Source organism: Barbatula barbatula (genome assembly GCF_947034865.1).
Source record: "Barbatula barbatula genome assembly, chromosome: 7".
Classification (NCBI taxonomy): Eukaryota; Metazoa; Chordata; class Actinopteri; order Cypriniformes; family Nemacheilidae; genus Barbatula; species Barbatula barbatula.
The window spans coordinates 19,192,693-19,215,019 of record NC_136770.1 but is presented as its reverse complement, the minus strand read 5'-3'; the positions used below and the strand labels follow the sequence as shown (position 1 = coordinate 19,215,019).

At 37.7% G+C, this 22,327-nt stretch overlaps 5 protein-coding genes across 9 annotated transcripts; 4 read left to right on the top strand and 1 right to left on the bottom strand.

Moving 5' to 3' along the window:
• Positions 1–771: 771 nt before the first annotated feature.
• On the top strand, positions 772–9,091 carry sfi1 (SFI1 centrin binding protein). 4 transcript variants are annotated; one of them, XM_079459669.1, is made up of 31 exons: positions 772–1,168; positions 1,252–1,323; positions 1,436–1,546; positions 1,713–1,807; positions 1,922–2,039; positions 2,224–2,326; positions 2,421–2,577; positions 2,656–2,817; positions 2,928–2,998; positions 3,086–3,178; positions 3,266–3,363; positions 3,497–3,563; positions 3,711–3,841; positions 3,920–4,001; positions 4,212–4,390; positions 4,473–4,548; positions 4,653–4,748; positions 4,898–4,974; positions 5,053–5,155; positions 5,301–5,397; positions 5,531–5,691; positions 5,787–5,861; positions 6,097–6,171; positions 6,287–6,463; positions 6,546–6,769; positions 6,861–6,956; positions 7,054–7,288; positions 7,512–7,569; positions 7,679–7,817; positions 8,161–8,263; positions 8,655–9,091. In XM_079459669.1, the coding sequence occupies exons 1-31, from the start codon at positions 1,023–1,025 to the stop codon at positions 8,775–8,777; spliced, it is 3,600 nt and encodes a 1,199-aa protein (XP_079315795.1). In that variant the 5' UTR covers positions 772–1,022; the 3' UTR covers positions 8,778–9,091. The 4 variants fall into 4 exon arrangements, with proteins under 4 accessions (XP_079315795.1, XP_079315794.1, XP_079315792.1 ...); XM_079459668.1 differs by having other exon boundaries at positions 774–1,168; positions 7,051–7,288; XM_079459666.1 differs by having other exon boundaries at positions 774–1,168; positions 3,266–3,378; positions 7,051–7,288.
• A 211-nt stretch (positions 9,092–9,302) lies between these two features.
• sxph (saxiphilin) lies at positions 9,303–14,647 on the top strand. Its single transcript, XM_079459799.1, has 17 exons — positions 9,303–9,498; positions 9,923–10,086; positions 10,160–10,259; positions 10,461–10,640; positions 10,955–11,117; positions 11,217–11,281; positions 11,360–11,517; positions 11,622–11,808; positions 11,883–12,031; positions 12,240–12,330; positions 12,654–12,701; positions 12,779–12,961; positions 13,038–13,185; positions 13,299–13,381; positions 13,465–13,649; positions 13,767–13,953; positions 14,072–14,647. Exons 1-17 carry the CDS (start codon positions 9,447–9,449, stop codon positions 14,113–14,115), a joined length of 2,187 nt encoding a protein of 728 aa, XP_079315925.1. The 5' UTR covers positions 9,303–9,446; the 3' UTR covers positions 14,116–14,647.
• A 147-nt stretch (positions 14,648–14,794) lies between these two features.
• Positions 14,795–17,082, top strand: sirt4 (sirtuin 4). The gene is made up of 4 exons (XM_079461345.1): positions 14,795–14,896; positions 15,511–15,995; positions 16,097–16,391; positions 16,478–17,082. Exons 2-4 carry the CDS (start codon positions 15,511–15,513, stop codon positions 16,628–16,630), a joined length of 933 nt encoding a protein of 310 aa, XP_079317471.1. The 5' UTR covers positions 14,795–14,896; the 3' UTR covers positions 16,631–17,082.
• Positions 17,083–17,254: 172 nt separating this feature from the next.
• cUnh1orf74 (chromosome Un C1orf74 homolog) lies at positions 17,255–18,304 on the bottom strand. Its single transcript, XM_079461346.1, has one exon. The coding sequence runs from the start codon at positions 18,177–18,179 to the stop codon at positions 17,391–17,393; it is 789 nt and encodes a 262-aa protein (XP_079317472.1). The 5' UTR covers positions 18,180–18,304; the 3' UTR covers positions 17,255–17,390.
• Positions 18,305–18,545: 241 nt separating this feature from the next.
• rft1 (RFT1 homolog) lies at positions 18,546–22,220 on the top strand. Of its 2 annotated transcripts, none has more exons than XM_079459784.1 (13): positions 18,546–18,792; positions 18,884–18,969; positions 19,059–19,178; positions 19,530–19,719; positions 19,810–19,911; positions 20,007–20,141; positions 20,221–20,299; positions 20,394–20,444; positions 20,528–20,658; positions 20,739–20,883; positions 21,109–21,214; positions 21,335–21,584; positions 21,669–22,220. In XM_079459784.1, exons 1-13 carry the CDS (start codon positions 18,730–18,732, stop codon positions 21,831–21,833), a joined length of 1,623 nt encoding a protein of 540 aa, XP_079315910.1. In that variant the 5' UTR covers positions 18,546–18,729; the 3' UTR covers positions 21,834–22,220. The 2 variants fall into 2 exon arrangements, with proteins under 2 accessions (XP_079315910.1, XP_079315911.1); XM_079459785.1 differs by having other exon boundaries at positions 18,549–18,792; positions 19,059–19,155.
• Positions 22,221–22,327: the final 107 nt, after the last annotated feature.

The window sequence follows — 22,327 nt, the reverse complement described above, 5'->3', positions numbered from 1 at the left end:
ATGTGTATTTAAATTTTTTATAGATTACACAACATGTTTGTGTTATGTGAAATCAAGTAGTGTGTCGTATTTATACGACAAACGTTTTATTTTTAATTATTGCTGTTTTAAATTATCATTTTATATTGAGTAAACATAAAAAACAGGTAATTAATACATAATGATCATTTAATATAAAAACAAGAGCAATGTACTGTGACAGGATGTTACATAGATGTAATTATATCAATGCCATACCAATTCCATATTCTGCAGTGTCTTGGCAAAATTGAAGAAAACTGGATAGAAGTTATAAAGGGGAGGATGGGATTGTTCATAATCGCTCCATCTGGAGCAGATGCTTTTTTTTCAACACCTAGCTGACTTTACTGTGTTATTTGCCAAATAGTACAAAAAGTGGCACACATTTTTTTTATAATTGTCAAGGTAATAGTGATTGTATGTATCTAAAGACTTCCAAGGTTATCTGGAAACTTTCACACTAGTGAGTTCTTAGACCCAACAGACTTATCTAGATGTGGACTGTGGTGACTGAGGCATGATGAAAATCTGTTGTTTTGTGTACATCAAAGTCATGAACATAACCCAAACATGCAGTTTCATGATTTCAGTTACTGGTAGAGAGAACATCAACACTTTATTCAGTTTATTGACTTATCTAAACCAAACTCAGTAATCACTGATATTATAAACGCATTACTGCAAAGTGGGATCAAGAGGCACTACGCGTGATTACAGTATATTTTTTACAGGGTCTTTTATTATGACAAGATGTACCGGAAGTATGTCTATGCAATGCAACATAGAAGAGCGGCAGTTATGGTCTGTTGTTCGTTGTCATTCAGGTAAAACAGAGATGACAGCTTTACATTTATAGTTAGTTACTTTGACCGCGTTAAATAACACCTACAAATCCCTGAATGTTAACCTAATGAGTTTAGATTAAACAGTTATAACTCAGGCACATTTTGTGTAAACCTTCGGTAAGGGATTGAGGTTAGGTTGTGCGTGATTTTTTAAAGATGTACACGGCAAGAGCAAATGGTGCAAAAAAGTTCTCATATGGTTTGGCGAAAAGCCACTCACGTAAAACACAAACACGCAAAAACACTTACCGGGTAGCATATTCTTGGAACCGGGGTGGCAGACTTAAAGAACTGAGGATAAGGTATAAAATATTATTTTCTTAATGCCTTTTGTATTTGTATTTTGTGAAAGTCATTAAAAGTGAATGTTGCTTTGAATATTAAGGCACCTGGCTCGAAAGTTCCTTCACCTGTGGATACAAAAGACGTTTGGTCGAAGAACAACATCCCAAGCCAGGTAGCTGATACACATTGTAGTAACCTATACTTATGCCCTACTGCAATAGTGTCTTTTAATGCTACTCCAAAATATTTCTAAGAAAAAGAATCGTAAATGATTTTTTTTTCAGATGTCACTACCATAAGGTGGTCTTAAAAAAGACTTTAGGAGCTTGGAAAGATGAATGGTGGCAAGCAAGAAGGGAATGGACACTCAACATAAGAGCTGATTGTCATTACATGTAAGTCTGACCAGTACACATTTAGCTTTACTCATAGATTTACACCATTGCTGTAAAGAAAACATTGTTGTCCGAAAACAAAACTCCCACTAAGGCTTGCTTTTATTAGCAAGGACCTCTGTGATGAACTCATGATTTCTCCCTCTCATTTTGCCTTCTCATGAAGGTATATGCTATACAGCAAAACATTTCAGGCCTGGCAGAAATATGTGGCTGTGCATAGAGAAGAAAAAAATAAACTGCAGCTCGCAATCAACTTTGGTATGTGGACTGTTCTTCTTCTTATACTTTTGTACTTACACCGTAGAGACAGATTGTATATTAAATTCAAAGCACTGATTCACATGAACATGAAAATTGTGTACTGTACTGCAGAGATGAGACACAAACTGTGTCATGTGTTGAATGGCTGGGAGATGTATGCGGACATGTGTCACATGAAACACAAGATGCAAGAGACAGCCGAACGGCATAAAAGACTTGCTGTACTGAAGTGAGCTTTTCATTAATGCAACCTAAATTGCTTATATACACTATCATTTTCATTAGATAGTTATTTATGTGGTATATTAACTGCATTCATGCATGTGTAAAAACGGAAAATAGTGGCCTGTATGCAAGATAGCAATAATTTGATATAATGTTTCTTTGTGTGTGCATATATGTTGGTTATTAAGGTGGGTTTGGATGGGTTGGCATGCTGCCCTACAGCACAGGGATGTGGAGTACCATCAAGAAGATCTCGCCTTGCAACACTGGGCTCACACTGTACAAAGCAGAGTGAGTATGAGTGTGCATGTGCATGTGAATGATGAGTGTGCATGTGAATGCAACATCTAGCTTGAATGACATCAAACATTTCTGTTTTTCACAGGCATGGGAGCACTGGAGAGAAAGGATAAAACAGGCATGTGTTCTTAAGGAGAAAGAGTCCAAAGCTCATGGTCACTTTTGCCATCAGTTGCAAAAACATGCTCTGCATGGATGGATTAGACACATACAGAACAGACAGGATAAGAAAAAGAGAACAGGTACCATTCATTAGTTTAGTCTAGCTCTTGAATTCAGTTTATGATTAATATGAATGTATATTGTTTGTTTTGATGCAGCGGTTGCTCAGGATGCATGGCGTGTCTCAGTGCTGGAGAAGTATTGGTTTGTGTGGCTCAAGGTTCTTCAATCCAGGCATGCTGAGAAGGACAGAGACCAGAGAGCAGACAAACTGGCACAGCACGGATCCCAGCGTCTGGTGTTCGCACACTGGAAACAATGTATCTTTGCTTACACAGATTTCAAAATCACATTACTTCTTTAGTTTGCACTTGAACACAAGAAAGCAAACTGTATCAACTATGTGATGTTTTCCTGAGTTGACACATAGATGTCAGTCTGTGCTCACAAAAGGCTAAAAAGGAAAAGGTTGCCATGCAATACCGTCATCTCAGTCTTTTGGTTAGTGGTAAACTTTGTTAAAAGCATTATCATGTTTTTGTTGTTTGTATTGTATATTATTATGATCATATTTGTGCTTCTTTTCAGCGTTTGGGGTTAAAAGGCTTGGCCCTAAATGTCACACAGAGTAAAACTCACCGCATCAACAAAAATATTAGTGTCCAGCATCATCATCACATTGTACGAGAATGATAATGTACTTTCAGAATTGGTAATTTAACTCAACTAAGCTGCAAATTTATATTTAAAACATGTCTTAAACTGTAGTTGTTGGTGAGATGTTGGAAAGCGTGGCAGCTGCGTCTGGATCAGGCTGAAGACCAACGCTTACAGCCCCAGATGAGCATTGCACAAACTCGTCACAAGTTAGTCAATGAATGGTTTGAGTTATACATTATATGTAATAAAGGGAAATCCATATATACTGCATATTTGTTTACTAGCAAACATTAATTTGTGTAATATACAGTTTGTTTAACAGTTGTAAATATTTAACAGGATTTCCGTGTTGAGAGTTTGCCTTCATCATTGGAAAGATCAGTTTACGCAGCATAAACAGATGCAGGTAGCATCAGACAGTATTTTATCATTACAGTATCTTCGCTAAATCCTAAATAAGCATATTTTGATATATTAATTGTTTTCTATCATTATGGTCATTTTGAAGAATTCCATCATGATGTTTGATCTCTTTGTGTATGAATTTGGATAGGATTTGGAATCACGTGCTGACGCCTGCTTTGCCATACGTGTGCTCCCACAATGTGTTAACTCTTGGATTGAGTTTACGGCACAGCGGGCAGAGAAACGACAAAGAAAAGACGCAGCTGAACAACATTACAAGTGAGTATCTAGTTATATGCAATATGTAGGTAGTTTCCGTGTGTACTGTATTGAAAATCCACCATTTTTTCTATATAGGCAACAGACTTGTGGTTCTGCATTTTACACCTGGTCGAGAAACCTGGAGCTTCAGAGGGATCACAGACTAGCTGAAAGAACTGTAAACTTGTCCTGCATATACATATATCTTTCACTTATCTATGTTTGCATATTCATATATATCTATGTCACGTACATACCCACACAAAGTATAGCATATAAGTATATGCATTGTACAACACCATTCCAGCAACACTCTTGTCATCACAAACTCTCAAAAGATGTTTGTGCATTGCATCACTTTCTCAGGAGTTTGTCATTTTTCTCATAGGCTATATTGCATGCCGAGCACACGTGTGTTGCCCACGCCTGGTCTAAGTGGTCCGACAGAGCTGTACATTGTAGAGAAGAGAGTTCCAAACATGAAGCAGCCGACTCGCTTTACACACAAACTCTGCTAAAAAAGGCTCTGAAACATTGGAGAGATGTTGTCACAACCATACAGATCAGGTGTGCCTAAGATTAAGTTTTGCTAAATTATATAGATCATCCTAAATCTGAAGTTTTGTTCAATCTGTATTTTTTCTTTCAGTCAGAGACATTTAGAGCAGGCAGAGGCTCATGATAAACAGCAGTGTCTCAGGAGAGCCATGACAGACTGGCATCAGGTATGAGTAAAGCTGAATGCAGAAAACAGCTGAAAGAAGAACATTCTGCAGGTGTTATGAAATACTGAGTGTGTCAGATAAACATGAACATGTTTTTCTGACAGTATGTAGATCACAGAAGAGACAAGAGAAAAAGATTTGCACAAATGGAGGAACTTTATCAAAGCAGAATGCTCAGACATACACTTGAAGCTTGGAAGGTAAATTACAAAAACTAAAAAATACACAGACTGGAGTATGTTAACAACATTACGACAATAAGATGACAAAATATATAGGTGCATACATGAATAATGTATCAACAGAAATAGCTGAAAAGATGTAAACGTTTTTGCTTGCATTTGTACAGCGGTATCATTTGCAAACTCAGTTGATCAAACAAAATGTCGAATGCCGCTACCAGGAACATCAGCAGCACCTGCTCAGGTAGTTTGTCATTATTTCAAAGTGTTTGATTTGATTGATTTACAAACTCTTATTTACATTTCTTTGTGTGATTTGCAGAAACAAATTCTGTCTGTGGAAAACAACCGTGTCACATTTGAAGGAGGAGAAAAATAAGGAAATCAAAGTGCAGTGCTTCTATCAAAACCACCTTTTGTCACAGGTGCATATAAGATTATTACTTGTATACGCCAACAATTATTTATACAATGTTATGACAGTGCCATAGTGTACTCAAATACTTAGTTTTTTAATGGATTACATTTTTTGTGTGATATGAGGTGTGTGATGTCATTTTTTATTCATAGGTGTTTGTGGCATGGCAACAGAGAACAGTAGCTGCACTTCTGCACCATCACCAACAGGGGGAAGCGCTGAGACAAGCACAGACACATCTGAATAAATGTACTCATTGTAAATCTCATTGTTTGTTGTATGTTTACTAAAACTTAAATTAGATACCTGTATGTCGAGGAAAGATCTGTAGTACGGATATGATTCATGAAATGCAGTGTCAGTATTGTTTGTGCTCTGTTAGTACGCACACAGGTGGTTTTGAGGAGATGGAGAGAACGTAGCAGGGAAGTGAAGAATGAGAGATTGGTGAATGAGAGGACAAGAAGACACTACAGCAGAACGCTGACAAAAAAAGTCCTGAGCACATGGAGGATTTATATTCACCATAACAAAAACGATCAGGCACGATTCCAGCTCTCTGTGTAATACAGTACATTTAATAATAGTCCTTTTTTATTTTGACATTATTCATATAAATATGTATTTTTGTGTGTCAGGTCATGAAAGACAGAAGCTTTGAGATTCACAGATTGAGGATTTGTCAGCGCTTTTTTATCTCCTGGAGGACACAGGTTAAGGAGTTCAAATAATAAAAAAATTCACATTTTTTGGGTGCTGCTATTGGGGAAGAAATTACATGATGTTTAAAAGTTGAAATTCTAGCTGTATTTATGAAATGAATATGGCCTCACTTATTTCGAATGCGCTCAAGCTGTTGTCATTTTGTAGGCTGGATGATTGATTTTAGTCTCTCTTTGAAGTCTCTGTATTGTAATTTGTGTCTGAATGTGAATGTTTGACACACAGCTGCAGAGCAGAAGAAGAGAGGCAGAGCTAACCGAGACCTCGCTTTGGCATTGGTCTCTTAACCTGCAAGGCAAGGTCAGATTACAGCATTATATAATGTTAGTGATAATTCAGATTGAACCAGATTTACATTTGAATCAGATTTACATTGTCTTAAATGATGTGATCATGTTGGTCGGCATGTTTTCAGGTGTTTTGCGCGTGGCGGCTCTGGATCACAGACCGTCACAAGAAGCAAAAGCGATTGGCAGAGGCAGCTCAGTTTTACAGAGATGAACTGTTGAGAGAAGGTGTCACACACATCCTCACACACACGGCACACATGAGCGCTTTCTCAACAAATATGGCGCTAAGGGGCTTTGAACAGGTATTGTCTGTGTGCTGTTTGTTATTTTTGGTAGTTTTATAAGTAAAAAAATGTAATCATTACAACTGCATGCAAAATATAGAGTTGTCGGAGGATACAGGAAGTGGTAAGGCGGTGTGCCATACGATGGAAACAGAAGACGCTATGTAATCCTCCCGAAAGTAAAACTATAGCGCCCAAAGACATCCACCTCAAGAAGAGTGTGTCTTTCTTTCTGCCTGAGGACCAAACCCCTAGTCCCGCCCCCTGCCCAATCAGGACCCAAGCATCAGAGGAAAACCAAAAGGATTCAATCATCAACCAGCTGTGAGTGAAGGCCATTCTTATTGCATCATCACTTTGTATTATAGGGGGAAAAACTGTTGTGTGTTTTTTTTCTTTCCTGTCGTGTCTACAGGTTGTTGGTTCGAGCAGCTAGACTCCAACCAAGGAGACCAGATGATCTTCTGCAGTCCCCAGCCAAACTTCTGCTACAGCACTCCAAAATCAACAGGTATAGTACACTTACACACTTCTTTATTCATTCAAACACACCTGTTCTTTAAAACGTTCAAATAGTAATAAACTATTTTTCTGTGCTGCTCCAGTAGTCAGAGGACATCTGTTGGAGAGAGTGAGTTTGCTTCAGTCTCTTCAAAGAATCCTCCTCTTCTCACTCCACTAATCTCAGTCCCTGTTACCCATAATCCAATGGAGTCATCTTCATCAGCACTAAACCCTAAAATCATGCCCCTGAAAACTGATCCTCCAGGATATGTTGTCACTACCGGCCATGACATACTGCTGCCTCCTTCTTCATTTACTGTCAGGAAAATACATGGCAAGGTAATCAGTAAATCTTCAGGAATAATTATTCATAGTGCAAAAATTCCCAACAGAGTAAGTGTTTTAATGTAAATTCTACTATATGAAAGAAATCACAATTACAATGTCAAAAGAAATAAGCAACAATAAATTATGAGATTTTTGAAAAAGTCTTAGTTTTTTTTCTTATCGGGATGAACAAATAATGTTAAGATTCATATATATAATGTATTATTTCTTACAGAAAACAAGTTTAAGCAATATGGAATCTTCAATAGGTTCTGGATTTTTGCCTCCAAAAGGTAAATAACAAAACATAGTCATTCTTTATAATATGAAGTGAGTTCTTTATTAGTTTTTTCTGTTGTTCAGTAAGATATTGAGAATCCTCATTGTTGTTTTCCTGGTTAGCACCCGAGGAAGAGGAGAACGAGGACGACAAGGCTTTGGATTTAGAAATAGACTCGGAGCAAACTGAAAACCTCACTAAAGAGCTGTTAGATATTAGAATGGAAATGCAAAGATATCAACAAGACAGAAAACAGATACAGTAAGTGTGAACAAATATACAATATTGAGAATTATTGTTCAATTTCTAAATGTGTGTATTATGCTAGATTTATATCTTCAAAATATGTTAAAAGTTTGCAAATGCGTGAAGTGAACGTATCATGCTTGGATAATTGCATTTTTTATATTGTAATACTGGAAGTGTTTGTGCATTACACAAATGTGAATAGATAGACACTCCAGCAGTCGTTTGTCTGGTGAATAAATTAAAGTCCTGGCTTTAAATCTTGTGAATATTTCTGTCTGTGCTTCAGTGGTAAATATGAACAAAATTAATGTTGCCATTTTGTGATTTGCCAAAACAATGTGTGTGTATCTTTTAGTGCATGGCGTCAGCTCCAGAAGGTCTTGAGTAACTGGCTCCAAACAACAGGCATTGAGGGAGAACCCGAAGAAAGAGAAAACATATTACAGGAATTAAATGAGGTATCCGTCTTTTTCTAACACGCAGTACAGGTACATGAAATAGGAGGATGGAATTCTTTCGGCTGCTCTTCTGTTCACCGGTGGTTCACATTTAACACGCATAGTTTGGTTGAATCAACGTAACATAAATCTAATACTCAAAACCATCTTTGAGTGGTTTTCAAACGATTGCATAACCTCCTATTCCACATTGTTTTACGATGTGTAATATATTGAAAATTGTGTAATGCAAATATTTTAAATTATTGATATTTAATCCTTTATTATGGTAGTGACTTCATTAGAGTTAACTTTTCAATGTTATGCTTGTCATCACTGCATCACAGTTCTAATGACTCATGTTTCGGTCTAATTTGTTTTTGTGTTTTATTATAATGTTGTTTTATTGCAGCTTGAGAGGCGCATTTCTTCTCTGACTGCGAAACTAAACAACCAGAAGCCCACCATGATCTGCCATGCTGTAAGAGTTGACACCATCAAGACTCAATTACTACCACGGAAGGTTAACACTTAGAAATGGTGGAATCCAACCACCAGTATGCCATCCAACACACAGTCCCATGTGTGTGACACAAATAGAAAACTTCCAAACTTTTTTTGTGTTGTTTAGATGCATATGAAGTTGCAATATGTGGTTATTGTGCCTTTCATCAGCATTCAATGGCAACTATATCAGAGAACAACATTTCATTTTTTTATTGTACTTGTAACTTTTTTGAGGAAGACTGTGGTATTTATTTGTTCTATAATCAGGTGTTATTTGTTTAGTTTAAACTGTTGTAAAATGTGTTCTTTTTTTTAATAAATCATAAAACTAATTTTGAACTGAATGATGTTGAAGTATTAGATCCGGAAGCTTTATCTGGAATTATAATATTAAATTGATAGTAAACAGGAGGTCATTCCACACAGCATACGCACTCTCGAAGTGCCCTGAAAACGGCAGACATGGAAAATCTTCCACGTGACACGACAGAGTTCCACAATAATGTTTTCCACATGCGCGCATTTATAAGCACACTTTGCTTGGAAACACTCTCTTGCCCAATGCACGTTTTTCACACTGGAGAGAATTTTTCAGTAGGCGACATGCGCGCTCCATTTGCGATTTCGGGGCTCGTTGAAACTCGTTGTATCCTCTTCTGATCCTCACACTTTTCCAACTGAGATTATTAAAACTACGATGAAGAAATCATGTGTTGTCATATTACTGTTGTGGTCTATCACCTGTTTGGGTAAGTGAGATTTGTCATTAACATATAAATGAATTGGTTACGTTTTGGTTTTTTTAATCATATTTGATTAGGCGCATCTCTCTTAAAAACGTTGCTCTGGGTTTCTTATGCGCACGTGTCGGCGGTAAAAAATTTACGTTTTCCAGAAAATAACAAATCTAAACAAACTACTTTTGTTTTATATTGTCTATTTCGGATAATTTAGATCGTTTATTCTATTTAAAATTTAATATTCTATCTTTTAAAAGATGTATCTTTTTATTTAAACAAATGTGTGACCATAGTGAATCTATTGAAGCTGTAGGATAGTAAAAAACTATAGCTGCGTTTTTGACTGACTGGATTTTCTCCGTACCCCCATACATTTTTTACACAAAGTATTATAAGACTATAAAGTATTTTGTAAGTGCATTTGTGCTTTTAGGAAAGAAGATGCGCTGGTGTACAGTATCAGAGCCGGAGCAGAGGAAATGCGCGGAGCTCGCCAAAGCGCTGGCCAGCGTCCTTCCACCTGCAGCTCTTTCCGCCTTTGGGCGTCTCTCGTGTGTGAAAGCTTATGGCACAGCTAACTGCATTAATAAGATACGGGTGCGTTAACCTTATATTTTTAGACTGAACTCCTTTTATTAGTTTTCAAGAATTGCTTTTTCTCTCCTGCCAGGATAATAAAGCTGATCTGGTGAATCTGGATGCAGGAGAGGTTTATTCTGCAGTGAAACAGTTTGGTCTCACAATAGTTGCAAAGGAAATCTACAAAGATGGTATTCTGCCATAACCTAATGTGGCTTTTATCTCTTAAAAATCTCTTTATTATAAATGCGTATGTAATTAGGGAGCTACATTTAAGTCAAATGTACTTCAAAGTGAATTTGCAATATTGTGTGCAATGTTTGCTTAGGACATAATTTGACTAGTATGTTGTTTTTCCTCCATCTCTCTCTGAATCTTGTTTTATATCTCAGGTGGTTGTATTCTTGCAGTGGCTGTGGTGCGGAATGATAGCACACTAGAGATGCGCTCTTTGAAGGGCAGTAGGAGCTGTCACAGTGGAGCACGGTGGACTGCGGGCTGGAGTCTGCCTTTAGGACATCTGGTCTCTCGCAACCTTCTGCCCTGGGGAGAAGATGAACCTCTTAGTCAGGGTAACCCAGCCTATCATGACTGACTAGACATTAAGGCACAATCCATAAAACTGTAGATTGTTTAAATATATTTTTCATCACTTAAAGGGAAATTCTTTCATAATTTGGCCACCGTCATGTCATTCCAAACCTTCAGTTTCTTCTGCAGAACACAAAATAATTTATTTTAACCGAACAACATTGGCACCCTTTGACTTTTATTGTATGGACACAAAAGTACTGAGATAAAAGAGTAAATGGATTGTGAAAGCTGTTTTATGCATAGTGTTTTTAGTCATGTTCATATTATTAACAGATTTTTACTGTTTTGTCAGCGGTTAGTGGTTTCTTCAATGCCAGCTGTGTGCCCGGTGCATCTGCAATGGCAGCCAGTCTCTGTTCCTTGTGCCAGGGTCAAAGATCATACATCCGTCCGAAGAATTTCCATTGTGAGACCTCTCACAGCGAGCCATTCTATCACAACCAAGGGGCACTCAGGTTAGAATACATATTATATATTATATACAATACATATACTGTATTTAAGCTTGGAGAATCTTGATTGGACACTTTTGTTATCTCTCATTACTGTCTCAGATGTCTGCAGTCAGGGGCAGGTGACGTTGCCTTTGTGGACCACACAGCTCTAGACAGCATAGGTGGTTAGTGCAATTTAAATTTTACGTTATAACATCCAACCGATTTCGATGCCCTTAATATTCTTCCTCTTTCCTCATCAGAAAGCGAGAAAGCCGAGTTCAGACTGTTGTGTACGGATGGTACACACGCTCCCTTAAGTAGTTACAGTAAGTGTAATCTGGGACGAGGCCCTGTAGGGGGTGTGATCACACGTATGAACAACCGCAAAATTGCTCGGAAGTTCTTGTTAGCTGCCCAGGTATGATTGGATGAAGATCTTTTCTAAAGTCTGTGAAATTGAAGCCCACATTTGGCCCAAACCTGAAACCTCTCACTTCCTTTCATTTGTACTATTTCTTACAGGTGGCATTTGGCCGGAGAGGAAAGGAACGCCAGCGGTTCCAACTATTTGAATCAGCAACTTATGGTGGAAGTGACCTTCTCTTCAAAGATACGACTGATAAACTCTCTGTTTTGATGGATGACATGGACATTAGCCAGGTTCTTGGACTGGACTATGTGGCCTTGCTCAAGGGCCTTGGACATGAAGGTGAAAATGGGTTCTCTTGTACGTAATAGTCTCAGTAATGATAAGCTTAGACTTGAATTTGTGTGTGTGGTCAGGTAGCTCACTGGAGGACAGCGTGGTGAGGTGGTGCTGTATAAGTCATGCCGAGCAGAAGAAGTGCGAGCAGTGGGCTCTTAATATAAAGTCAGATCCTCTTGTGTGCGTGAAAGCTTCATCTATGAGTGACTGCATTGAGAAAATAAAGGTCCAGTAAGACCATTTTTGAAAATGTAACAAGTGTATTACTTAATGCAATTTTCTGCAGGAACAATATGTATATTTTATTAAAAATCACCTGTAATTTATTTACCTTGCATACCATTGGCAAATGTGGTAAAAAAAATATTCTGAGCCCTGTATGTAAGTGATGTCTCAGTATTACCTTGAACACAACAAATTGTTCATGTTCACAGAAAGATGAGGTGGATGCTGTGTCCCTGGATGCCACTCATGCTTTCATAGCTGGAAAATGTGGCCTTGTACCTGTTGTGACTGAATATTATGGTATGTTATATCTATTATCACATAAAAGGGATGGTTCACCTTCAAAGCAAAAATTCTGTGACATTCATTATTTACACGCCCTCTTGTTGTTTCAAACCTGTATGAATGGGGACCAACCGTTTTTGGTTACCAATATTTTTCTAAATATCTTCATTTGTGTTTTGCAGAAGAAAGAAAATCACACAAGTTTAAAATAACAACAGGGTGTGTAAATGGTGACAGAATGTTCATTTTGAAGGTGAACTACTCCTTAAACACATTCTTCTGGTTTATCTAGAAAATTTCAGCTTTTTCTTTTTGCCGCTTGTTCATTCGAAATTTAGGAGAGAAGTGTGACCTTAAAGGAGCCGGAGGCCATTATGAAAGTGATGGTAATTATGAACAAAATTACTTGAAAAAAAAAAAACTGCTTTTATTATTTTTACACCAAATGTTTATCTCTAAGCAGAATTGCCGCCGGTGTATGGGTTGGCAGTTGTACGTCGGACAAGCAAAAGTCTGAATTTTGGTAGCCTGGGAGGGAGACGGTCCTGCCACGGTCACATGTACAGTCCTGCAGGCTGGGTTTTACCTGTTAGACACACACTTAGCACAGAACACAACAACAGTGCCACCTGTGAACCAAGTAAAGGTACTACATATTTTTGATCTAATGATTTATCAATTACCCCTGAATGGTAATGACAAATATAGTTTTCTGTTGTTAGTGTACGCTGAGGTGTTTTGGAAAGGTTGTTTGCCAGGAGGTCAAGGCAATCTATGTAAGGTGTGCATGGGTGGGACTGAGGAAGCCGCCACCAGACGGTGTACTGACAACCATAATGAGCGTTACTATGGCAATATGGGTGCATTAAGGTAAGGAACTGCTGTTATTTTCACAGTTCAACTAAAAATGTTATGGAGAAAAGTGTCTCACAGAAATAACTAAGCTATGCAGGCTTTAAAGCGGTTTAAAATTGTTACTGTAGGTGCTTGGTTGGAGACCCCAGTGGGAAGAGCTTTGGAGATGTGGCCTTTATGGAACACCACAATCTGGAGAACAACATTAAACGTACTTGAGGATGCACAGATGCAGTAATTGTATATTACAGTAACACTTGTTTCTCTCATTAATGTAATACGTTTGATTGACAGGCCTTAACAGCAGTGGCTGGGCAGCAGGGTGGCTCACCGGGGACTTTGAATTGCTTTGTGTGGATGGAAATCGTGCTCCTTTCACTGAATGGAAAACATGTAACTTAGGAGCAGTTCCTCCAAATATTGTCATGACACGTCCTGTTCTTACAGCTCGCATTTATGACCTTCTGATGAAGTCCCAGGTGTGCACTTTGACATATTCATTGAATTAATAATTTGCCTTCAGCTTATAGCATTATCAGGATGTGAATGTCCTACATAAAATTTAGATTATCCCAAATATGTGTTTTGTTTTTTAGGAGACAATTGCAGGTCTTTCAAATACTGGATTCCACCTATTTGAATCTGAGCAGTATGGCGAGAGTGACCTACTCTTTAAAGATGCTACAAAGTGCCTCGTTCACACCAGTCACAAGGATTACCGTGCTATACTGGGAGAGGAGTTCTACCTACAGGCAGAGAGCATCTTTAACTGCACACACTCAAGTAAGAATGAAAATAAAGCATGCATAGCAATTATGTTACATTTATCTTACAACCAATTTTATAACAGCACATAGGTTAAAAATGTTAACAGTTCTTTATTTGAACTTTCCTTTTACAGACATCTTGCAGTTTTGCAATCAAGACGTGTGCAGCATATTCTAAACGCAGATGAATGGCTAGATGAGGGCATTTATGACAATAGGTTGTCATTCAAAACCATGGATCATATCCTGTATGCACAGCTCTGGAAAAAAGAGACCACTACAAATTTGACTCTAGTTAGCATTTCTATTGTGGTTATTCCATTACGGTGTTTGTCAAATTCCAGCAAAACCATAGGACTAGCATGAAGTCACCCAACACGAATGTGAGGGACGGTGTCCACTCAAATGCTTACAAATCAGGGTTATTTTATCGGATTTTTGAATTACATTGGTATTGTGGTGTTTTAAAATTCATATGAAGCAATTTTCAAGGTCTGAAAACATTGCATATTTTTTGTTATTTTGTCCAGTTTTCATTTTATGCAAATCAATTTTAATAAAAAAAATTGTATTTGTAATTCACATACTTAAGGAAGAATAACCATTTGTACTTAAATACTAACTTGTAAATAGTAAATCCAGAACAATTGTACATGTATGGCTTCTTTTGTATCATTCTTGTCATACAATAAAATGCTCTTTAAAGTTTCAATGCTGCAATATCAGAGAATTTATTTTCATGTCATTTAGTGTTATAAATAGCTTGCTACTTTTTATGCTCTTATTATCGTCCCAAAGGGGAAGATTTCAAACCACAAGGATACCTTTCACTACATTTCCCATAATGCACCTCTGTTACAACACGGAAGTTGTTATTTTGACGACCTCTACGACCGACTGAGAACACAGTTGTAATTTATTTACGTAACCTTTTGGTGGTGAGGATTTTGTTCATATAGGTAGGTTATAATGTGCTTAGTTTCACGCCTTCAAATCTGAATTCAGACAAAATATCCATCGCGTATTTATTATTGGTGTCTGCTAGCATTTGAATAGTTTCACGAGTTAATTCACATTTCTAAATATTTGTTTTGTTCTTAAATACATAAGACGTAAGATTTGAGATTATTCCTAGTCATGTTTACAACGTAATGGCTGACCTGCTAATAGCAATTTAATTTGTCGAAAACTCGTGCTGCAATTATGTCAATAATTTAGAACCTTAAATTCACGCACTTTTCAGCTCGTGTTTTTATGATGTCAGAAATAACAAAACAGTGGGTATATTGGGATTCTTGTATTTAGTTTTCAAATTGTTTTGAAAGTAAACGTTACAGAAAATTAATCATCGATCATTCTAAAAAAATATTAATAAAGAAGTGTATTAATTTTTTATTTATTTGTGAAATTGTGAGTCAGTTTTGCATCATGTCTGCTGAATTGTTACGTCCATATATTTTCTGAAGATGAAAGACAATAACATAGAATAAAAATGATGCTTATGCATCAAACACACCATGACTTAGGTAGATGATGGGCAGTGTTATCAGTTTTTGCTGTGATCGGTCTGTAGATGCTGTTGTCATGGCGATCCCTGCCTCCAAGAGTGGCACTAGGAAGACATGCTTCTACAATACAATCTGCAGTCCAGAGATTTGTTCCTGCAAGTGGCTCAGTTGACTCCAGCGCCTTGGAGCAGGTCCAGGCTATCGTGTCACAATCTTCCCGTCTATTTGTAATTAGTGGTGCTGGACTCTCCACTGAATCTGGCATCCCAGACTATCGGTCAGAAGGTGTTGGACTGTATGCACGGACAGACAGACGGCCTATGCAACACTCAGAGTTTGTGCGCAGTGCGAAAGCAAGACAGAGATATTGGGCGCGGAATTACGTGGGGTGGCCACAGTTCTCTTCACACTTGCCTAATTCAGCTCACGTTGCCTTAAAGGACTGGGAAGATAAGGGAAAATTACACTGGCTTGTCACTCAGAATGTAGATGACTTACACTCGATGGCTGGAAGTCAGAGATTAACAGAACTTCATGGATGTTCACACAGGTAAAGTAAAACATGTTAAAACTTTTTTTTAAGTTGAATGGGATCAGAAATAATTGGAAGACCAGCAAAGGTTGAAAAATAGTGTGTGTATTTGTTTTGAGGGTTGTATGTTTGGGCTGTGGGACCCTGACTCCGCGAGCAGAGCTTCAAATGCGGTTTGCTGCATTAAATCCTGTCTGGGCAGCAAGTGCCGGTGCTGTGGCTCCGGATGGAGATGTGTTTCTGGAGGATGAGCAGGTCATGAACTTCAGAGTACCTGCTTGTGACACCTGTGGCGGTATCCTTAAACCTGAGGTGACGTTTTTTGGTGATGTAGTGAACCGGGCTACAGTTCAGTTTGTGCATAACAAGTTGGCCGAGTCTGATGCAGTGCTTGTGACTGGATCTTCTCTTCAGGTGAGTCACGCCTTTGAAGTTTCCATAGAAATTAAGTGATTCATTAAAATAATTTACAAAAAAAACACCTCTCTGTTCTTTTCCAGGTTTATTCAGGGTACCGTTTTCTCCTTGCAGCAAGTGAAAGAAAACTTCCAATTGCCATTGTAAATATAGGACCTACAAGAGCTGATCACCTTGCTGATGTCAAGCTGAGCGCTCGATGTGGAGAAGTCTTACCAGCCATTCAACTCACCTGAGAAGAGGGTATTACGTCAGTGGCTCATTCTTTCATGACCATCACGCTCAATTTCATGTTTTACCACTTACAATATAAAACATAGTTTAGACAAGGTATAAAACAAGGCTGCTTGAACAATTGAACTGAACTCTACCTCAAATTGCAAAGGTACTGCAGAATTACTTAAAATTTTTATTTTAGGCATTGTGACAAACTATCTGTATACTTCATGTATCAAGCTACTGTTTGAATCATGATTTATTAAAGAGCAAATCACCATGACCCTCAATAACTATTTTGGAACTATTGTCACGAAATCATGAAATATTTTTATTTAAATCGCTAACGGTGGTTATGTTAAAGATTAAGCCCTATTTTAAAACATTGTATTTTCAAAATGAACGGTTGTTTGATACAGTGCATTGAAACACATCTAAATAACGTACCTGTTACTAATATTCTTTTCTACCTAATAAACAAAATAGCAAAACAAGTGTGCTTATTATGTTCATTTATAATCAGGACTTTATCTTTAGTTACCACATTTACATTATACTATAGTAATTTACAATTGCAATATTTTGTTATGTTTTCGGTTGCTTTGAAAGAATATACTTGCCAATACAACACCATAAACGAAGAAAGGGATCAAAGACATCCTTTATACAAACAATATGTATGTATGTTTATACAACAATGATTGAGTGATAAAAAAATTAGCAAAAAATGTATTATAGGACTGTATTATAATTAGTATTTTACGTAACAAAACTAACTGGTCAAAGTGTCACAGCAGGTAACGTGACAGTACCGCTAGAAAAGCAAAGGTCAGTCAAAACTGTCTGTTTGTTAAATCTCTCTATCAGACACTCATTCCACCGCTTCATACTTCTTTCGAATCCCACCCAAAGTTCTTCGGGAACACTGAATGAGTACAGACAACAGCAACATTTGATGTCATGTATCTCCCACTTGACTTGAACTGTGCACAGTGTCAATGGTGTCATGGACAAGCAGTTTCCAAATCCTTTGGTTTGGTCAAACCAATAAGTGGCAGGATAACCCAACAGGATTCCAAAGAGAGTGCACAGGTTCCACTCCTTATACATCTTCTCTTCCACCACAATGACTGAGGAGCTTTCATCCACTTCATTCCTGAATAACCCTAAAATAGATTTGATCATATCTTGGGTTCCTTTCTCAGTACCAGTCAAGACGGGTTGTTTTCTTGAGGGGCATACGTCAATAAGAAAGATACTTTTGTTTTGAAGCAGCTCATCCAGGTGGGACTCCATCGTAGCAGGGTTAAAAATGATGATGTTGTCGTCTATGGAGAACATTCTAAGATCATTGGTTGTAATTCCAAGATCCTGTAGTGAATTATGGAATAGACGGACTTGCTCTGGTGATGCTGCGTTGCAGTCGTACAGCAGAGCATGTTTGACGCCCAGATCTACCGCCATTAGTTGAACGGTCAATTTAAGACATGTCGACGAAGATAAACGTTTCCTACCAACACACAAGAACTTATGTGCAGCAGCGACGACATTGGAAGTCGAGGCAACCATTACTTATTGCACGCGGACTCTGCTTAATACAAGAACGCATATTACGAACGCAAAATTAGATGTTTGTTGGATACCAAAGTAGGACAACATGGGTTATTAACTGGAGTTGTTAGATCCCTAACTGAATTGTGATTTAAAGGCGCACGTTCATATCCTCAGGCAGGCGCATGAAAAAGACACTTCCTGTTTGAACGTTAAAAGTCCTGATATAAACTATAATAATACCAGTGCTATACAAACATCGATTTGGTACTTTTACAGAAATTGTGAATACTTAAATATGAAGCTATTAGTCTCGCGTATTTCCCTCAAAGCGTTAGTTAGAAACGCCCACAATACAATACTTTGATTTTGAAACCATTCTAAAGTGAAGCGGAAGTGTACTCTATTTGACAACCTGGCTGTACTGCACTGTGAAATCCAATAGCAGTTTTACTGTAAGAAAGCACAGTACCGTGTAGGTGTAATGAAGTGGCGGAAGTAGCACTTTTTTGTCAACGCCGGTAACTGTCGGTGATTTTAACAGTGAGTTTAACAATCATATTTTACCATGGCCTCAGAGGATGTACTCAAGGGTGCTTCAACACTAGCCTCTTACAATGTTCTGCTTCAGGTAACTTTACTGTTACCATCACACACGTACACATCCTCTAAATACAGCTCTGTAGTCGATATTACTATTCGCAATATACTTTCTATTGCAGGTCATGTTTCGGGTGTTGACGTTTGTTTTAAACGCATTCACTTTGCGCTATGTATCTAAGGAGCTGATAGGTGTAGTAAATGTGAGGTAAGCTTACACTTAAATGACACAAAGGCAAGTATTACTAGTGTTTTTTCTAAATAGGTTATTAACTGTAAAGTGTGTTTTTGTTACAGGTTGATGCTGCTCTATTCCACGTTGGTGTTTCTGTCCAGGGAGGCGTTTCGTAGGGCGTGTTTAAGCTGCGAAGGGGCGGGACGTAACTGGAGACAGGTGATCAACCTGTTATGGCTAGCGTAAGCAGAAATTCTTTTGTGACGTCATCTTTGGTTGGATCAGTAGCATTTTTTATTTGGCTGTCACATGTGGGTGTCTAAAAATAAATGTGGCATGTTTGTACCAGAGAATGTATAGCATTTATTATTATTAAATGTAGCTTTTCTTATTTTAACATCATCCTGCAGGCACCGATGATGCAAATTTGCATGGAATTAGCAACGTTTCTATATTTGAATAGGGTAGCTTTAAAGAAAATGCGAAAATATTTAACCAAAATACATCACCAGAGCTCCAGCTATGTTATTTGATGACTTTTAAAAGTCTGATTATTATATGACTGTATCTCTCTGGTTTTCTCAAACTTTCAGATTCCCTCTGGGTTGTTTGTGGGGTGTGTTGCTGGTCTGTGTGTGGTGGTGGATGCTGCAGGCACCTGATCCGGACACCATCCCGTATTATTTTCCTGCTGTTGGATTGTTCTGCCTAGCTGCACTTACAGAGCTACTCGCTGAACCTCTCTGGGTTCTTGCTCATGTGCACATGTTTGTTCGGTTGAAGGTGTCAAAATATTTTCTTTTCTTATTGTATCTTATATATGCGTCATGTTGAGTATATAAGGTCTGATCAAATAAATGTGTATAATGACAGGTAATTGCAGAAAGCTTAGCCATGATCGCGAAGTGTCTTATTACTGTAGTAATGGTGGTCTCAGCACCTCAGTGGGGGCTTTATATCTTCTCTGCAGCCCAGGTGTGTATCTTTGCATATTTACACATTGAACATACTAAAAGTCTATATTGCATTTCTATATGTAATCTTAAGTTTGTGTGTTTTTGATTCGAAAGTGTGTTTATGCAGGGTTTTTGCTCCTTTGTTACGTGCTGTACTTTGTCCATTTCCTTGGCTCAGAGGAAGCAGAGAGTAAATTGTTCCCTTTTCGCCACATCAAAGACATGCTGCCATCGAGGGTGGACCACGAGGTGAGATTAGACCATTTATCTGTTCAAGGCAGCCATAGACATGATAATTTCATTCAAACTAAAGTGTTTGTTTTTTTAGCCACTGCTTAACTGGAAGTTGACCACACTAACATGGAGCTTTTTCAAACAATCCTTCCTCAAACAGATACTTACAGAAGGTCAGTGTAATGCATATTTATTTCGATATGTCGCATACACAAACTACTTTTCTATTACTTTTTCTTGATAAATGTTTTTATTTTTATTTTGTAGGAGAACGTTATGTGATGACGTTTTTGAATGTTCTTAACTTTGGAGACCAGGGTTAGTTTCAGACACCTTAATAAGACACCCAGTGCACAAACAATATGTTCGCTTCAAACTTTTTTCCTGGCTTTATTTTTCAGGGGTTTATGATATAATAAATAATCTTGGTTCGATGGTGGCACGATTTCTTTTCCTGCCTATCGAAGAGAGTTTTTACGTTTTCTTCGCTAAGGTCCTGGAGCGTGGTCGAAGCGCACGCTATCAAAAACAAGTCCGTATCCATTTACATTTCTAACTGTAGTTAATGCAGCCAGTCAGATGTATGATTGTGAAATTCTGATTGGTCCACAGGAGGACGTTTCTATGGCAGCTGAGGTACTGGAATGTCTTTTGAAGCTGGTGCTTTTGATTGGCCTGATCATCGCAGTGTTTGGTTATGCATATTCCCATCTAGCACTGGACATCTATGGTGGAGAGCTTCTAAGCAGTGGATCGGGTATAACACAACTGGCAATAATTTTCCTATGTTGAAATACCTCATTGGCATTTTTTCTCGACCAATGACAGATGAGAGAAAGTGTTAAGAAAACATGATTTTTGCTATTTAATTTGCTTTTAGTAGAGGCTAAGAAATTACACAATTCAGCTTTGAACTTTTCAAATAATATAATGGCACAATTTTATTTATGTCTGCAATGTTATTTGCATTAATATTTTCCAGGGCCAACTCTCCTACAATTTTATAGCTGCTATGTTTTGCTGTTGGCCATTAACGGAGTAACAGAGTGTTTTGCTTTTGCTGCCATGAGCAAGGAAGAAGTTGACAGGTAAACAAAACAATACAATAACATTTAAATATTTTTAATTGTAATATAATTGTTTAAGAACAATAATTAAGTACTTTTTAGAATTATAAACATACATGTTTTAATATTTACTCTCTTTAGATACAATTTAGTGATGCTAGGCCTGTCTGCATCCTTCCTGCTGCTTTCCTATTGGCTGACCTGGATGTTGGGTGGCGTTGGCTTCATTTTAGCAAATTGCTGTAACATGGCTTTACGAATAACTCACAGTGTTATGTATATACATCGGTATTTCCTGCAAAGTGAATACAGACCCCTGCGGGGGCTCCGCCCACATTCGGCAGTCATAGTTGTACTTGGGATGAGTTACGCCCTCACAGCCTTTTCAGAGGTATTGTAGCAATTTACTTAAAGTTTGACATGGATTAATGTTGTGTGATCAACACATTTATTTTTTAACCTTTTTGCCTTTCAGAGAATGTTCTGCTGTGATAGTGGCTGGTTGCCCAGGCTGGTTCATGTTGCTGTGGGCGCAGTTTGTCTCCTGGGTGTGGTCATCACAGTGTTTCTAACAGAAACGAAACATGTGCAGTTCATCAGAACTCAATTGTTACCCAGATATAGCAAAAAACGCACATAAACTGTATTGATTTTGAAAACGATTGACACTAACATGTCATGGACCAAATATTGCCTTAGTGAACATGGGCAAGTGTTATTTAATATTGTATGAAGAAAATGTATACAATCTGTTTGTTTTCATATGTTGTTTGGAATCTTTACTTCAAGATCAAAGTAGATCTTGCGTTTGCCTCAAATAATGGGACATAATTATTTATATCCCATAATTATTGTGACATAAAACATTTAAAAGGCTGTGCTTACGGTTTAAAAGTTATGTCGTTTCATATTGTACCTGGGAATTAATATCATGTTTATATGTAAAACAGATGTCAACGGTGCTGGTTACCATTTGAATTTGAGACAATTTAGTAAAATATGTTCAACTGTTGTAAGGCCTAGATACAAATAAAAGAAAAAAACGTTTTTTTTGTATTTATTTCACATTATAGGTGCAAATTTTGACATTACTTAGAAATTTTGTGCTGAGTTTACAAGCCAGTGAAAGATTAC

What these genes read in the sequence shown, in the direction of transcription:
- sirt4 (XM_079461345.1), top strand. Translation starts at nt 15,511, where the DNA reads ATGCTGTTGTCATGGCGATCCCTGCCTCCAAGAGTGGCACTAGGAAGA. An exon ending in CTTCATGGATGTTCACACAG is followed by an intron (nt 15,996 to 16,096) that starts GTAAAGTAAAAC and finishes ATTTGTTTTGAG; the next exon opens with GGTTGTATGTTTGGGCTGTG. An exon ending in TGACTGGATCTTCTCTTCAG is followed by an intron (nt 16,392 to 16,477) that starts GTGAGTCACGCC and finishes GTTCTTTTCCAG; the next exon opens with GTTTATTCAGGGTACCGTTT.
- cUnh1orf74 (XM_079461346.1), bottom strand. Translation starts at nt 18,179, where the DNA reads ATGGTTGCCTCGACTTCCAATGTCGTCGCTGCTGCACATAAGTTCTTG.
- sxph (XM_079459799.1), top strand. Translation starts at nt 9,447, where the DNA reads ATGAAGAAATCATGTGTTGTCATATTACTGTTGTGGTCTATCACCTGT. An exon ending in ACTGCATTGAGAAAATAAAG is followed by an intron (nt 12,032 to 12,239) that starts GTCCAGTAAGAC and finishes TCATGTTCACAG; the next exon opens with AAAGATGAGGTGGATGCTGT. An exon ending in CTTTAACTGCACACACTCAA is followed by an intron (nt 13,954 to 14,071) that starts GTAAGAATGAAA and finishes TTCCTTTTACAG; the next exon opens with ACATCTTGCAGTTTTGCAAT.
- rft1 (XM_079459784.1), top strand. Translation starts at nt 18,730, where the DNA reads ATGGCCTCAGAGGATGTACTCAAGGGTGCTTCAACACTAGCCTCTTAC. An exon ending in CATCGAGGGTGGACCACGAG is followed by an intron (nt 20,142 to 20,220) that starts GTGAGATTAGAC and finishes TTGTTTTTTTAG; the next exon opens with CCACTGCTTAACTGGAAGTT. An exon ending in GCGCACGCTATCAAAAACAA is followed by an intron (nt 20,659 to 20,738) that starts GTCCGTATCCAT and finishes ATTGGTCCACAG; the next exon opens with GAGGACGTTTCTATGGCAGC.
- sfi1 (XM_079459666.1), top strand. Translation starts at nt 1,023, where the DNA reads ATGTACACGGCAAGAGCAAATGGTGCAAAAAAGTTCTCATATGGTTTG. An exon ending in GTTCGCACACTGGAAACAAT is followed by an intron (nt 2,818 to 2,927) that starts GTATCTTTGCTT and finishes GTTGACACATAG; the next exon opens with ATGTCAGTCTGTGCTCACAA. An exon ending in CACAAGTTAGTCAATGAATG is followed by an intron (nt 3,379 to 3,496) that starts GTTTGAGTTATA and finishes AATATTTAACAG; the next exon opens with GATTTCCGTGTTGAGAGTTT.